The 14,861-nt window shown below is 41.7% G+C and overlaps 1 protein-coding gene across 9 annotated transcripts in view; it reads left to right on the top strand.

Annotated features, from left to right (window-relative positions):
- NFIX (nuclear factor I X) overlaps positions 1-14,861 on the top strand; it is a 326,337-nt gene that overhangs the window by 294,546 nt on the left and 16,930 nt on the right. For 7 of the 9 annotated variants that reach the window (XM_089659080.1, XM_089659085.1, XM_089659082.1 and 4 more), the window contains one exon: positions 1,743-1,834. The exons of the other annotated variants lie outside the window; for them this stretch is intronic. In XM_089659080.1, the coding sequence (XP_089515206.1) occupies positions 1,743-1,834 (92 nt within the window). The remainder of the gene's footprint in view (positions 1-1,742; positions 1,835-14,861) is intronic. 9 annotated transcript variants of the gene reach the window in all.

Raw genomic sequence — 14,861 nt, 5'->3', positions numbered from 1 at the left:
ACTGGATGGCGCTGATGATACATACTTAGCTACTATGATCTTCAGCACCATCTAGTGGCTGATCGTAGGAAACAAATACTTATTTCTCATGGTCTTCCACTGGATGGCGCTGATGATAAATACTTAGCTCCTGTGATCTTCAGCTCCATCTAGTGGCCGAACATAGAAAATGAATACTTATTTCTCATGATCTTCTACTGGATGGCGCTGATGATACATACTTAGCTACTATGATCTTCAGCACCATCTAGTGGCTGATCGTAGGAAACAAATACTTATTTCTCACAATCTTCCACTGGATGGCGCTGATTATAAATACTTAGCTCCTGTGATCTTCAGCTCCATCTAGTGGCCGATCAAAGGAAATAAATACTAATTTCTGATGATCTTCCACTGGATGGCTCTCATATTAAATACTTAGCTCCTATGATCTTCAGCTCCATCTAGTGGCCGATCATAGGAAACAAATACATATTTCTCACGGTCTTCCACTGGATGGCGCAGATGATAAATACTTAGCTCCTATGCTCTTCAGCTCCATCTAGTGGCCAATCAAAGGAAATAAAAACGTATTTCTCAAGATCTTCCAATGGATGGTGCTAATGATAAATACTTAGCTCCTATGATCTTCAGCTCCATCTAGTGGTCGTACGTAGGAAATAAATATTTATTTCTCACAATCTTCCACTGGATGGCGCTAATGATAAATACTTAACTCCTATGCTCTTCGGCATCATCTAGTGACCATAATGCAGTAATGTTCCTGATTCATGCTATTCTTATGAATGTAAGACATTTGACCTGGAGAGACAATAGCCGAATAACATTCGATTTTGCCGGAATGTGCACAGAACCAATGTACAAATTTCACAAGAGCAACAGCTCTGCAAATGTTTTATAAATACATCTAAAACAAAAGAAACCTATTGCTTCCCCCATCCATACTAAACGGCACAAACGGACGACTCTCCAGCTGCTAACTCTTGTATTCTGACAGCCGTCAGCCGCGGTTGTCAGAATACCCAAACATCAACTGCAGCTGGTTGGCTGTAGATCAAAGGATGTTGAGAGTGTTGGGGTGGGGGTGGGGAGGAGGTGTCACCTATGGCTCAAATTTTTGGGGGGACTCGGGTGAAATGTGCTCCGTGTATGGGCAGTTTTAAGGGCAAGTAGGCATCAAATTTGATTTTTCTGTTTCTGATTGGCTCCTGTAGGTAGCTCAACATCACTGCCGGTTACATATTATAGAAGAAGGTGCAATCGGTTGTACGGTGTGATAGATCTAGGATACCACCGGTGTATCCGGTGTAGTCAGCAACACACACATAGCGGGGGACGCGCTGGTCGCTGTATACACACGTCTCGGGTGTAGATCTGTGTGTGTTTGTGTAGGGAGAGTTGTGATGTATTTGGTTTTGTGTCTGATTGCTTATCTCTTTCTCTCTCTTTTTCCCCATGTGTTATTGTGTGCGCATGTGTTACAACTGACCCGTCATTTCTGTGTTACATACCATGTGTACCTGCATTACCATTTGTCCTGAACATGACATTTTATGTTTTTTTTTTTGTTTTGTTTTTTTATTGTCTCGTGGCCGTGTTGCATGCTTTTGTTGCTACCATTGTTGTTTTATCTTGTCACTGTGTTGTTTTTATTGTGCTGCTCCATTGTTTTTTTGTTTTTTTTTTGCCTCATCCCATGGTGTTGCTGTCACATTGTGTCACTGTGTTGTGTTGTTGTGTAGCATTCTCAGCGCCTCCCCCCGCCGGGTCCAACAGGTTTGTCACAATTGGATCACGAGACAGCAACTTTCTGAACCTCCCCCAGCAGTCTCAAGTAAGTCAGTGATATTCCCTAACCTATAATTCACTATTTACTAAACGCGACTCAACCTAATACCTAATACACTGCCCCTAATTCCTAATACACCATTAATCTACCATACCCCCTACCTGCAATGCCTAGTTATACTAACCAACAGCTGTGCCTAATCTGGAAGCTAACACCCCATAGCATGGTATACTTCAAAATATCCCTTAGGGGGGGCATTTGTATAAAAAAAAATCTGCAGAGCTATTTATCCTGCGAAACTGCCTGTACATTCATTCTGCGAAACTGCCTGTACATTCATTCTGCGAGGGCAAAATCGAATGTCACCAGGCTGTTTTTGTGAATGCTGGTAAAATCTAATGTTACCTGTTTTCTCCCCAGGTCAGATGTTCTTCACATTATGGCCATTAGATGGCGCTGAGGATCATAGTAAATAAATACTCCAGTCAGCTCCATCTAGTGGCCATATGGTATTTTACAGATTTATACTATTATTATAATTATTATTGTACAGGATTTATATATTATTATTATTATACAGGATTTATAGAGCGCCAACAGTTTGCTCAGCGCTTTACAATATAAAGGGAGACAATACAGCAACAATACAGTTCAATACAAGAGGGAAAGGAGGGCCCTGCTCCTTGGACCTTACAATCTAGGATTCTCATACAGTTGAAGAACATCTGACCTGGAGAGAAAATACGACTTTGCCGGCATTTGCACATAACAAATTTACATGAGGTTTCACAGGATGAATAGCTCGGCCATTTTTTTTTTTTTTTTTTTATAAATACACCCCTTAAAGTGGACGTTGCATTAGATGTGATGCTGCATAGAAGAGTAGCAAAGGAAGGCCTTTTGTTCTTTTTTTTTTTTTTTTAATCATCTTTTCATCACGATTCTTCCATCCTGTATGCATGTTACCATGGCGGTTCTAGAAGTCATGATGTGGAGGGGTTGGAATGGCTCCAATATAAGAGGGAGCCGATATAAAAAGTGGAGAGACAGACTCATTGTATGTCTACGCCAGTATTAAAAACTTTCTGCTTGCGATGGCTTTAAAAACGCACTTTGCCTTTATATGTGGTTTTCAAATTTGCGGGTTTTTTTGTACGGTGAGGCATGTTTTTAATGTACTGTATATCTCCTCCCTTGGATTGGGACCTAAGCCCCTACTCACACGTGAGCTTAGCCAGCCGATTTACAGATGGCTTTCTTGGGCAACTGTCTGCGCAACTTGTAGTACAGGAACAGAATTGCGCATTTTGGGCCCCAAAGACTTAAAGCAGAACTTTACCCATAACAACTTGATAAAAGATAATGTTCTTTAGCAAGGAACATACATTCCGCATTAATAATTACGCTACCGAAATTAGTGTGTGCTCTAAATTGCCTCCAACATAGTCCCTGTTTATGGGATTGCAGACCGCATCCCCTCCCCCCACAACCAGAACATTCCCCAAATACGACCAATTAAAGAGAAGAAACCATTAGGCAGATTGTGGCGAGAATTGGCCGTCACTTTATTGGTGTTACACAAATAAACCATGTACATACTAAAATAACCATTGATGAGATTCAACATGCAAAATACAATAAATCACCCTCTTCTGGCTCAGTAATTGGAACTCAAGCCATCACATACAACATCTGAACTCTGAAAATGTCCCCCCCGGACTCCAGGGTGCCAGCACCACACAAAAAAAAGGGGGGGGGGGAGCTCTTGTGCTTGCAGGCTGGCCACTGATCGCAAACGATCCAGGTGCCCCTTATATCCTGTCCGCCAATTCTCCAAAAACTTCCGTGACTCACGATTGGATCCCTGCTTAACAAAATTTAAAGGGGCCAACACCAAATTTCCCCACACGTGACAAACCCACCATTTACAACTTCAAACAAGCCCACTTGAGAGTGGAGGGGTGGGGGGTGGCCGCAATCCCACAAAAGTGGTCCCAAAGGTTTGTGCCCACTTTTGGCCATTCTTGTTGGAGGCCGCCATTTTGCTGAAGCCCAAACCCTCTGAGCAGCAGTAAATCTTTTGGTTGTCAGCAGATCAGCCTAGACATTTTCGGCACAGTGCTGAAAAATAGAGAGCAACTGAGCATGTGCAGAGCAGGGTGAGACAGCGCATTGCTGGATTTTAAACAGTATAGGCACTTATTTCTAATGATTTACATAGCTATACCTGCAAAAGGGACCCACCTGACGTGATCTAGCAGGAGTTAATTTTCTGACTAAAGTTCCATTTTAATCCCCCATTCACACTTGAGCGTTCTGTAGCTTGTAGCTCAAAAACACTCAACAAGCCAAAACCTATTGTTTTCAATAGCCTTTGCTTACACCTGAGAGTTCTGTTGCTTGTAGTAAAACGCCTGTCGCTTCAAAAAAAGTTAATGAGCTACTTTTCAGGCAGAATTCAGCATTCTTGGCCCCATTGACTTCAATGAAAATGCCTAAAAAGCGTGACATGATAGTTTTCGGGCGTGTTCGTCATGACTCTCTGCTTTTTCAGCTTTCCATCGGCCACATAAAAAATGTCTAGTTGAAAACGCCTAAAAACATCTGACAAAAGTTGCAAAAACATGCAATTCAGCTCATAAAAACACGCACAAACGCTTGGAAAATAATGCATAAAAATGATCGTTTTTGAGCGTTTTGTCGTGAGTTTTCAGCTCAAAGAACAGCTCTCTGCCACCTTTTTCAGCTTTACATTGGCCACCTAACAAATGTCTAGTTGAAAAACGCCTAAAAAACATCTGACAAAAGCTGCAAAAACATGCAATTCAGCTCATAAAAACACTCAAAAATTCTTGAAAAAAATGCATAAAAATGATCATTTTCAAGCATTTTGTCATGAGTTTTCAGCTCAAAGAGCAGCTCTCTGCCACCTTTTTCAGCTTTACATTGGCCACCTAACAAATGTCTAGTTGAAAACGCCTAAAAACATCTGACAAGAGTTGCAAAAACATGCAATTCAGCTCATAAAAACACTCAAAAATGCTTGGAAAAATGCATAAAAATGATCGTTTTTAAGCGTTTTGTCGTGAGTTTTCAGCTCAAAGAGCAGCTCTCTGCCACCTTTTTTCAGCTTTCCATTAGTCACATAACAAATGTTTAGTTGAAAAACGCCTAAAAAACATCTGACAAAAGCTGCAAAAACATGGAATTCTGCTCACAAAAACACAAAAAAAATTGCATAAAACCGCAATGCTTAGGTGTGAATGTAGCCTAAATTGGAGCACACGTAAACTCTCATTTTTATAGCTTTTAAGGCCCCATTCACACATTAACTGAACAGGGGCGGACTGACAACTCATGGGGCCCCCCAGGCAATAGGGGATCATGGGGCCCCTGTGTCCTCGCCCACACTCAAACCACACCCAAAAAAATCTATGAAAGGTACCAGGTGCATCTCATGGGGAACCCCTACTGACCCCGGGCCCTCGGGCAGTGCCCGAGTTCCCGAATGGTCAGTCCACCCCTGGAGCTGAATGTATTTGGTTGTTTTTTGGGGGCTTTTTTTTGTACAAGCATTTTTTGTTCATGTTTTACGCTTCAGTGATTTTTTACTAGGCAAGAAAATGCACATTTTAGCAGATTTTTGAGCATTTTTCAAGCACTACCATTGAAGTCTTTTGGGGCCCACTCTGCAACTCTGCCCCAAAAGCAGCCCAAAGTACTATTTCAAGTGACTAGCTCCAAGCAGCACTGTGCACAGGTGTGAACAGGCACCATTGAATATAATGGATATCCCAGAGTTCAAATGCTTCTGAGGGCCAGGGGTCAGTAGGGGGCCCCTTGAGATGCCCCTGGTACCTTTTTCATAGGCTTTTTTTGAATTTGGGCAAGGACACAGGGGCCCCATGATCCCCTATTGCCCGGAGGCCCCATGAGTTGTCAGTCCGCCCCTGCTTCACATCACACTTCAAATTGCTCAGGGACCTAAAGTCTGTAGGGTCAAAAATGCAAGATTCTGCCTCAAAGAAGCTTGTGCTTTTTTGAGCTTCAGGCGACAGGCAATAAGTGGCAAAACGCTCAGGTTGGAATGGGGTCCACTGAAAATAATGGGATTCTTCATCTTGAGCCTTGTTGTGCTTTGGGAATCCAGCAAGAAAACGAGCTTACAGAAAATGATAACTCATGAAACACATCATATAAGCTGAAAACCTAATTAATACACCAGTAATAACACTTCATTTTTCACAACAAAGTGTTTTGGAGGTGCTTAAGGCTCTGTTTACACTTGTGAGACTTGGACACATAGGGGTTTATTTACTAAAGCTGGAGAGTCCAAAATCAGACTCCCTTCTGCATAGAAACCAATCAGCTTCTAACCTCAGCTTGTTCAATGAAGCTTTGGCAATGAAACCTGGAAGCTGATTGGTTGCAGAAGGGAGTCTGATTTTGGACTCTCCAGCTTTAGTAAATAAACCCCATAAAGTCGCATGACAAGTCGCAGCCCATTGTTTTCACTCCTTCAGAACTATGTAACGTGAAGTCGGAGCGACTTTGAAAAGGTTCTTGCACTACTTTGATGCGACGTCGATGTGACTTGAGTGCCAAAGAGTATAACGTTGCATCAAAGTTGCACTCCAAAGTCGCAATGGAACGTTGGAATCGCAAATGTGTGAACAGAGGCCTTAAGCTGCAGTTTAGGTATGGCGGTTTTTACATGGTTACATTGGTGCAGCTTGGTTCAATGTAACTATGAATATAACATACCTGTGGGATCACTGTGGAATTTGGAAATCACTAAACTATTATTATTATTATTATTGTTATTATTATTACTATTATTATACAGGATTTATATAACGCCAACGGTTTGCTCTGCGCTTTACAAACTAGACACCGCTACTCCAGTGATCTCCACTAACCTATGGGTCCAGTGCCTAGTGGCTTCCCTGAACACAGGAAGTCGCTCACTCAGCACAGGCACCATTCAGAGAACACTTTTTCTCGATAGCGACATCACAATCTCCACTGCGTTAAACCAGAAAACGCTTTGCAATTTTTTAGATAAACAGAAATTGTTCTCTTAACCCCTTCAATACAGGGCACTTATACCCCCTTCCTGCCCAGGCCAATTTTCAGCTTTCAGCCCTGTCACAACTTGAATGACAATTGCGCAGTCATGCAACACTGTACCCACATGAACGTTTTATCATTTTTTTCACACAAATAAAGCTTTCTTTTGGTGGTATTTAATCACCACCGAGTTTTTTATTTTTTGATAAATAAAACAAAAAACACCTGAAACGTTTGAAAAAAATGCACTTTTCTTTGTTTCTGTTATAAAATTTTGGAAATGAATAACAGTTCTTCATTGATTTAGTTTAAGATGTATTTTGCTACATTTCTTTGGTGAAAATAATAATAATAATTGAATTTGTATTTTTTTTTTCAAATGTTTCTATTATTTTTTTTTATTTTTTATTAAATGTTTCCTTTTTTTACTATTTTATTTTTCAGCACACTGTGACCAAAGCAATACAATGTTACCGTAGTAACATTGAACTACTCTGGGCAAATGATCAGGATTTTTTTTTTTTAACACATTATGATTGCTAATACCGATGTATTTCATTGATATTTGCAATCATTGTTACTGAATGAAACGGATTCATTCAGTTTTTTGTTGTGATTAGCTGTGATTGGGCAAAGCTGATCACATCATACAGATGGGCTGTGATTGGCCCCGTCTGTATCATGTGACTGCCTTGACCAGTCACAGCTAACAACATAATTGTATACAATGGATGACATGATAGGAAGCCATCCATTGTATACAATTGACATATGATCTGCTGTGATTGGTCATAGCGGTCACACGACACTGGCAACATGTCGGTGTAGTGATATGTCATCGATGACAGATCGCGCGGCCGCGTGAGTGGCTCGTTTTGACAGGACATTACATGACACCCAGTCACAAAGGCGAGTGTCCCGCCTTGCCGTCAATCTGCTATAGGCCAGACGGGAAGGTGTTAATGGTACCATGCCAATTGAGCGGCCTACTGTGTTCACTATGCAGCAGGGCAGCCACTTGGCATGAGAACCCAAAGATGGTGGAGCCCACTGGAGTAGTGGTGTTGGCTACATTGATTTCCAGCTTCCACGGGGATCCCACAGGAATGGCTCATACACACTTGCCTTGTTTCAAGCTAGGCCAATATAACTAAGTAAAAATATCCAAATCTAAACTTCAGCTTTAATGCGTTCCATTGGAAGGGTTGTTAAGCAGCTTTCTGCTTTGCCGTCCTTTAGCTCTGCCCTGCGTTTTTTCAGACACAACACTACGCTGTCGCATATGTATATACTGCCATATAACATCATCATGGACATGGGGAGCGGTCATTGGGCTTTTCAGGGGCAGAAAAATGCATAAAACTAGTGACTGGTCCGCCAACTCTCCCGGGTTACGTCTTCTATTTTATCAGCAGCTCAGGGGAATACGATAGAGGTTACAGAATAAACTGAAAAATTGACAAGATAATTCACATGTATTTTTTTTTCTTTAATGTGACTTCCTTAGTTTCTTTATTCTTCTGATTTTTCAGCTTCTAAGGACAGTAACATAACCTTCTCTTGAAAGTGGAACTCCAGCCAAAACATTTTATTTGCTTCCTGTTGTGTCACTGGGACAAGAAGCAAGTGATCAGAATCTGTCCAACAAGGATACACATTATATGACAAGCCCTTTACATAGAAAAGTGGGCAAGGGCTGGAGCAGCCATTCTCAGCCAGGGTTCTGTGGAACCCTGGGGTTCCTTGAGAGACTGCTAAGGGTTCCTTGAGCTGTCTGATTTACTTCCCATTTGATGGTGCCTCCAATAATTCTTGGGCCAATGCCACTTGGCAGAGCATGGAGAGTATGATACCAGTGATTATTTTAGCTGTCTGTAAAGGGGGAACATTCTTCCCAATGGCCACCAGCGTAAGAGGCATTTTTCCCACTGACCCCCAAATGAAATTATATTAGCAGGCGTTCCCCAAATCCTGAACATTATTTTAAGTTTTCCTGGGATAGAAAGGTTGAGAAAGGCTGGGTTGGGATATCTGTTTTTGTTCTTGGGTGCACAAGGATGAAAGCATCAAAAGCAGGAAGGTTTGTTCAGAAGTCTTGGTTCTACTTTTGTGACTTTCCACTTTGCACACCCAATCCCTACTCAAGCATAGAGATGACCTCCACCACTTCTGGGATAGCTGCTTAAGTTGAGATTTCCTTATTTCCTGTTGTGTTGTCGAAAGAGGAAGTGGAGCAAATCTCCTCAAGAAGGCCAAGAAGGATACAGTAATAAATATTTGGTAGATGTTCTAATTCTCCTTCACTTAAAAGTCAACAATTGGTGGTAGGTAATCCCTAGACATGTCAGAAAGATCATCCCATTGACATGAATATAGGTCAAATTGTTATTTTTTTTCTCCAAGCAGACACCAGGCGTATTACCTGGATGATGATCACAATCCTGGTAGGCCAGAACACACTTTTCCACCGAAGCATGTTACAGTAAAATGTGCAATCCACAACCCATGTTAAAACACATAAATGGCACTGAGCACACTAACGCAACGCAGCTCCAGCGCACATGCATTGCAGCGTTCCACAATACACAGTAATGCACTGCCATGCGTTGTTGAGCACTAAGTTGCCTAAAATGGTGCATGTTAATTTTTTGGATGATTTGGTGCCTTGCCAGCCCAATCATTTGAATTGAATTTCTTAGTACAACTCATGTTAATGTGTAAAAAAACATGAGTTAACACAACATACATGGGCGTCAAGGTCTGAATGGACCTGGAAAGTCTGCCCTAAAGATTAAAAGGAATATGGACGCAAGGCACTGGATATGGGTCTTCAGCTTAGTACAAAAAGAGAAAGGGGGTTCTTGATTGAGCCTGATAAGTTTAGGTTCAGCAGCTCTGCACATAGCAGGGCCCCCCAGGGACAGAGGTCACCAAGCTTGAGAAATAAGTGTAGTTGAACCAAAAAGAGCACCAAATGAACAATCCCAAAAATATTTAGTACTTCCTGTAGTAAACAAAACATACAAAAGAAGGCAGCCAACACATTTCAGGCCACACAATCCCACTTTATGAAGGATTTAGCCGTTACCAATCTATCTACTGGAATAAAAGTAAAGAGTCCTGGATTAATAAATTCAAGCCAAGAGGATGAACAGTGTTTGAGTGCCATTATCACGCAGTAAAGCAGCATGACCCCTAAAGATTGGTTAGTCTAGAGGTGTCTGCATTGGTTGTGTATCAGGGGCGGACTGACAACTCATGGGGCCCCCAGGCAATAGGGGATCATGGGGCTCCTGTGTCCTTGCCCAAACTCAAAAAAGCCTATGAAAAAGGTACCAGGGGCATCTCATGGGGCCCCCTACTGACCCCGGGCCCTCGGGCAGTGCCCGAGTTTCCAAATGGTCAGTCCGCCTCTATTGTGTATATAGATATATGATTATTTCTAGCTGAAACAGTAGACAATCATACTATGTGTATGGGTGGCCTTACTGTTCCACAGCTTAAAAAAACATACTGGCCAAAAAACCCAACTCCAGCTAAACTGTTTTATTTGGTTTTGAATTGAGCATGGAAAGGTTAAGACCACTGTCAGGTTTTTTTTACCCATCTGTGTCCTACCCGGGGGGGGACTTCTTAATGGGCAAACTATTCATTAGGCTCAGAAGCACAAAAGCACATTTTAGTAGAGAGAGAAAGTGTTGTAATCTGCGACTTTTTTTCTGCCTGTGCCTTCCTCTCCCAGTGACAACTGATCCTTCATTTCCTGGACAGACGTCGCAATGACAGAAAGACAAACAGGGAAAATGTACTCAATGGAACCACAGATAGAAGTTAAACCTTAATGCAGAAAGGGCATCACACCAATGCTCAAAGAGCTCAGTAAACAAAAAATGTAAACGTTATGCTTTCCCTTTTGTAAAAGAGATTATTTTAGAACAGATTGTCCATAACATGAATTTTAGATTCCATATGAACTTGTAGCCCTGAGGAAGAGAGAGTGCCTAAACTCCTGAAACGTGTTTGCTTTCTACTGGTTATCTAATAATAGGGAGAACTCTGTGTTCAGAAGTATCAATAGGACCAGCCGGCACTGAGATCCAGGCAAAATAGATCACATAGAAGGAAGAAAACTCTCATAGTTTAGTAAAGCTAATTCTGATATTTATTAAAACCATCCCAGAATGCACACTCACATTGTTATGAATGTAAAAAAGCAGTATAACAGAGCCTCAGTACCATCCAGTCAACAGCTTTCTCCTTCGGGAAGCCGCTTTCGGTGTCGACATGCATGGTGACGTAACTTCCGCTGGCCCAACCTGACGCATTTCATAATAGCAGACATCATCAGGGGGAGTGGCCAGATTATGTGATTATCTAATAGGTCTTTGACCACTATTGTGAAGCCCTCATTCCTTTCTATATAGTTAGACTTCTCTGAAGACCCCTCCTCCCCTTGGGGGTGCTCTGGTATATGAGAGTGGCTCCACCAAAGCAAGTTAGCTGGATCATAATGACAGTCTTTTTCAACACTGGATATTAATAATAGAAGATCTAGCACCTCCTATGTATGTACCCAGAAATTAAATCCTGATAGGGACTCTTCTCTGCTCTTTCCAAAACAGAACAAAATGTCACTTAACTGATGCTAGGCTTAACCTACACATTATAAAAAACTCAATCGGGTTGATTTACTAAAACTGGAGCACTCAGAATCTGGTGCAGCTGTGCATGGTTGCCAATCAGCTTCCAACTTCAGTTTGTTCAGTTAAACTTTGGAAAAAAAACTTGGAAGCCGATTGGTTTCTAGGCACAGCTGCAGCAGATTTTGCACTCTCCAGTTTTAGTAAATCAACCCCAGTGTCTGTTCTTTCCTACTGATGGCCATTGTACGTACAGCAAGCTGACAGATTTTCCTTTTTCTTTAATGCTGACCATACGTGAGCCTTTACAACGAAACATTCCAATATTTTTCATTCTAAGCTCCAAACAATGACTAAGCCGGGCCCTTTATACAAACAGCCATGGGTGTGAACCAACGGATTTCAGATTTTATCTTTTTGCTGTGTCACCCCCAAAATATAAGGCTGAATGACCTTTGGTCTGCATACTACAAGGCGGCCTTTACCAACCTTTTAACACCAAGGAACCCTTGAAATAACATTTTGGTTACAGCGAACTCCTGACAATAATTTTTTTTTTTTTTACGGAGCTCCGTGGTTTGGTGCTTGTTGATGCTCTGTAAACAGAAAAAGTGAACTGAAATCCCAGTGCACAATTAAAGTGGTTGTTAAGGCTGAAAGTTTTTTACCTTCATGCATTCTATGCATGAAGGTAAAAAACCTTCTGTGTGCAACAGCACTCCCAGCTCCCCCCAAAACTTACCTGATCCCAGTCCAGTGATGTGCATGAGAGCCTTGGTCTCTCCTTCCCTCACTGGCTGAGACAGCAGTGGTAAACATTGGCTCCCACTACCATCAATCACAGCCAGTGAGCCAATGAGGAGAATGCAGGGGCAGGTCCAAGACATGCTGTGAAACAGACAAGACATGCAAATGAACACACTGATCAGTGGCTCCGAAGTGAGCCTGCTCGGGTGCCCTCGTAGCAACCTGCTTGCTATGGGGGGCACTAAGCAGGAGGGAAAGGCCTGAAAGGTCCACCCACGGAGAGGAGGATCAGGTGTGCTCTGTGCAAAACCATTACACAGAGCAGGTAAGTATGACATGTTTGTTATTTAATTAAAAACAACCAAGCCTTTAATATCACTTTAAGTGCACAAGGGCACAGTGTGGTCTGACCTCAAAAGAGAAAGAACCTCAACTCCTGAATTCCATGGGGCACAAGGCTTTTGACAGGGGCAAGACATTCTAGTTCACGTGGACAAAACCAAATGAACACCAAGCCTTAGGGATTAGCTGAAGCCTCCAAGTACTAGGTGAAGGCTCTCCCAAATAGAAACGTACAGTTGGGGAGAGGAAATAGACCTCTAAAGGCCCCACACAGCAACATCAAGGTAGACCCGGATAAACCTGCAACCTCCGTTTTTGTGCAGTGAAAAAAAAAAAAAACACAACTGCTGTGCAAGTGCTTGTGCATAGTGAAAAATAAATAAAAAGTGCTAGGTGCAATAAACATGGCAGGCCTTTCGGCCAGTAATAAAGATGTTCCAGGGTCACCAAAAGGCTTGTCCAAGAACGGTGTACAAGAAAAGCAGGAGTGGTGTGACCTAGTGCCAGGGAAACGTTGGGTCCCAAACTCATAGTGTTTTTCTGGCACCCCTAGGGGCTGGAAGCTCCTTATGCTCCTGCCAAAATTTAACATATCTGCAACTCGTTCATTACCATGATGATCAGTGGGAAGAATACCTCCATTACAGATACCTTAGGGTTTCATGGAGCCCTGGTTGAGAAAGGCTTCTTACAAAGCATTTTTACATGGAAATAACCACCACTTTCTCTCCAGCTAGAATGTAGCATCCACTACATCTGATGCATGATAAGCACATTGGAGCTTCCTATCAAGAACAGCCTATAACTTTATAAATGTTTAATACTTGGCTGGTTCAGTCAAAAGCCAAATTCCAGACATAACTTTTTATTTTGTTTTGGATGGAGTGGAAAAGGGATGAAAAATATCTCTAATGGGGATACAGACAAAAACATATATTTTTTATTGGGAGGGCCAGAACTTCTAAAATGCCATTGATTAGTGCACAAAGTTTGGAGTTTAAGTGATCCCCTTTATTGGCTGACTTTCCTTGTTAAAGGTGCAAGCTTTGGTGATGCCATTGCTCCCTTATTCAGGTTTTTTATATTTAAAGTATAATATAATTGTATCAAGGGAGGGATCTAAGTTATCCTGAAAGCTTGCATCTTAAAAACTTAGGTTAGTCAAGTAAACTCCGAAACTTTTTGGATTCATAAATAAGAAAAGCTTTGACTGGAGTTAAGCGATATTCAAGTTATGACATTTTTAAACATGTTATAAGGCCAAACAAATTTTCTTTTTTATAGCTACCTCTTACCATACAGATGAATGGTCTGTGTCCAGCTAGGACATGCTTTGTACAGTCTACCTGCTGTGGTGGAGTAGGCCAAAAAGCCTAGAAAGGCCTTCCTTTCTGTTGAATCCCAAAGTTCCTTCAGACATTACTAGGGCTTTCTCAAACTGGGGCTGACTGACCTGCCTACTGATGGGGCCTGCATAGTTCCAGTGTCAATACCTCTTGAAGAAGCCAGTGACATGGCACCAATAACCTTTTAGCTATCTGAAAGTATAGCATTCTGACCACCACTGGAAGGGGGATGATCTTCCCACTGACCATCAAAGTAGAAGCATTTTCCCTTTGAACCCAGATTCTTTTTTTTTTTTTTTTTTTTAACAGGCATTCAAACTATTTTAAAAGATACCTCTAGGGAAAAAGGTTGAGAAAGGCTGGCCTAAACTAAGACAGGCTTATTCTAGGGCAAAAAAATAGTTGCTGTTTTAGCGCCAGAAATGTACTGGAAAATTTCATAACTGGCACCAAACTGGTCAAATATGAACATATTTCAAATGTGACAGATGCCATTTAATCTCTAAGACAAAATCCTACTCTATTATATTATGTACTAATGTCAGCTGTCTCCTCCGTAAATCAGCAAGCCGTCATCTGTAATGCACATTCCATGCTGTGGTACATTTATTAGTCATCATGGACCTTTCATAATGCATTACATTGTACCCAATAATCCTTTATATGCCATTTTCTATGTGCATCTCTCATGAAAATACGGTGAGCCTCATGTCTAAGAGTGTCTGTAAAGAGAGTGTCTGTGATGTTCATAACATAAGATTCTTGTATTTGTATAAGAGCAAACAACTAGCTGGCAAATGTATATTACATAGGGCGCGCTTGTTGGAGCCCAACCTCTGTAGCTGTAAGATAAAGGTGCCAGATGGATATCAGGGATGGATGGATGGATGGGAGTAGTAACACTGAGGCAGCTCTTCTTAGAGTGGG

This window comes from Staurois parvus, unplaced genomic scaffold (assembly GCF_062004578.1).
Source record: "Staurois parvus isolate SC_StPar_1 unplaced genomic scaffold, SC_StPar_1.0 ptg001131l, whole genome shotgun sequence".
NCBI lineage: Eukaryota > Metazoa > Chordata > Amphibia > Anura > Ranidae > Staurois > Staurois parvus.
This window is presented reverse-complemented; position numbering and strand designations above follow the sequence as displayed.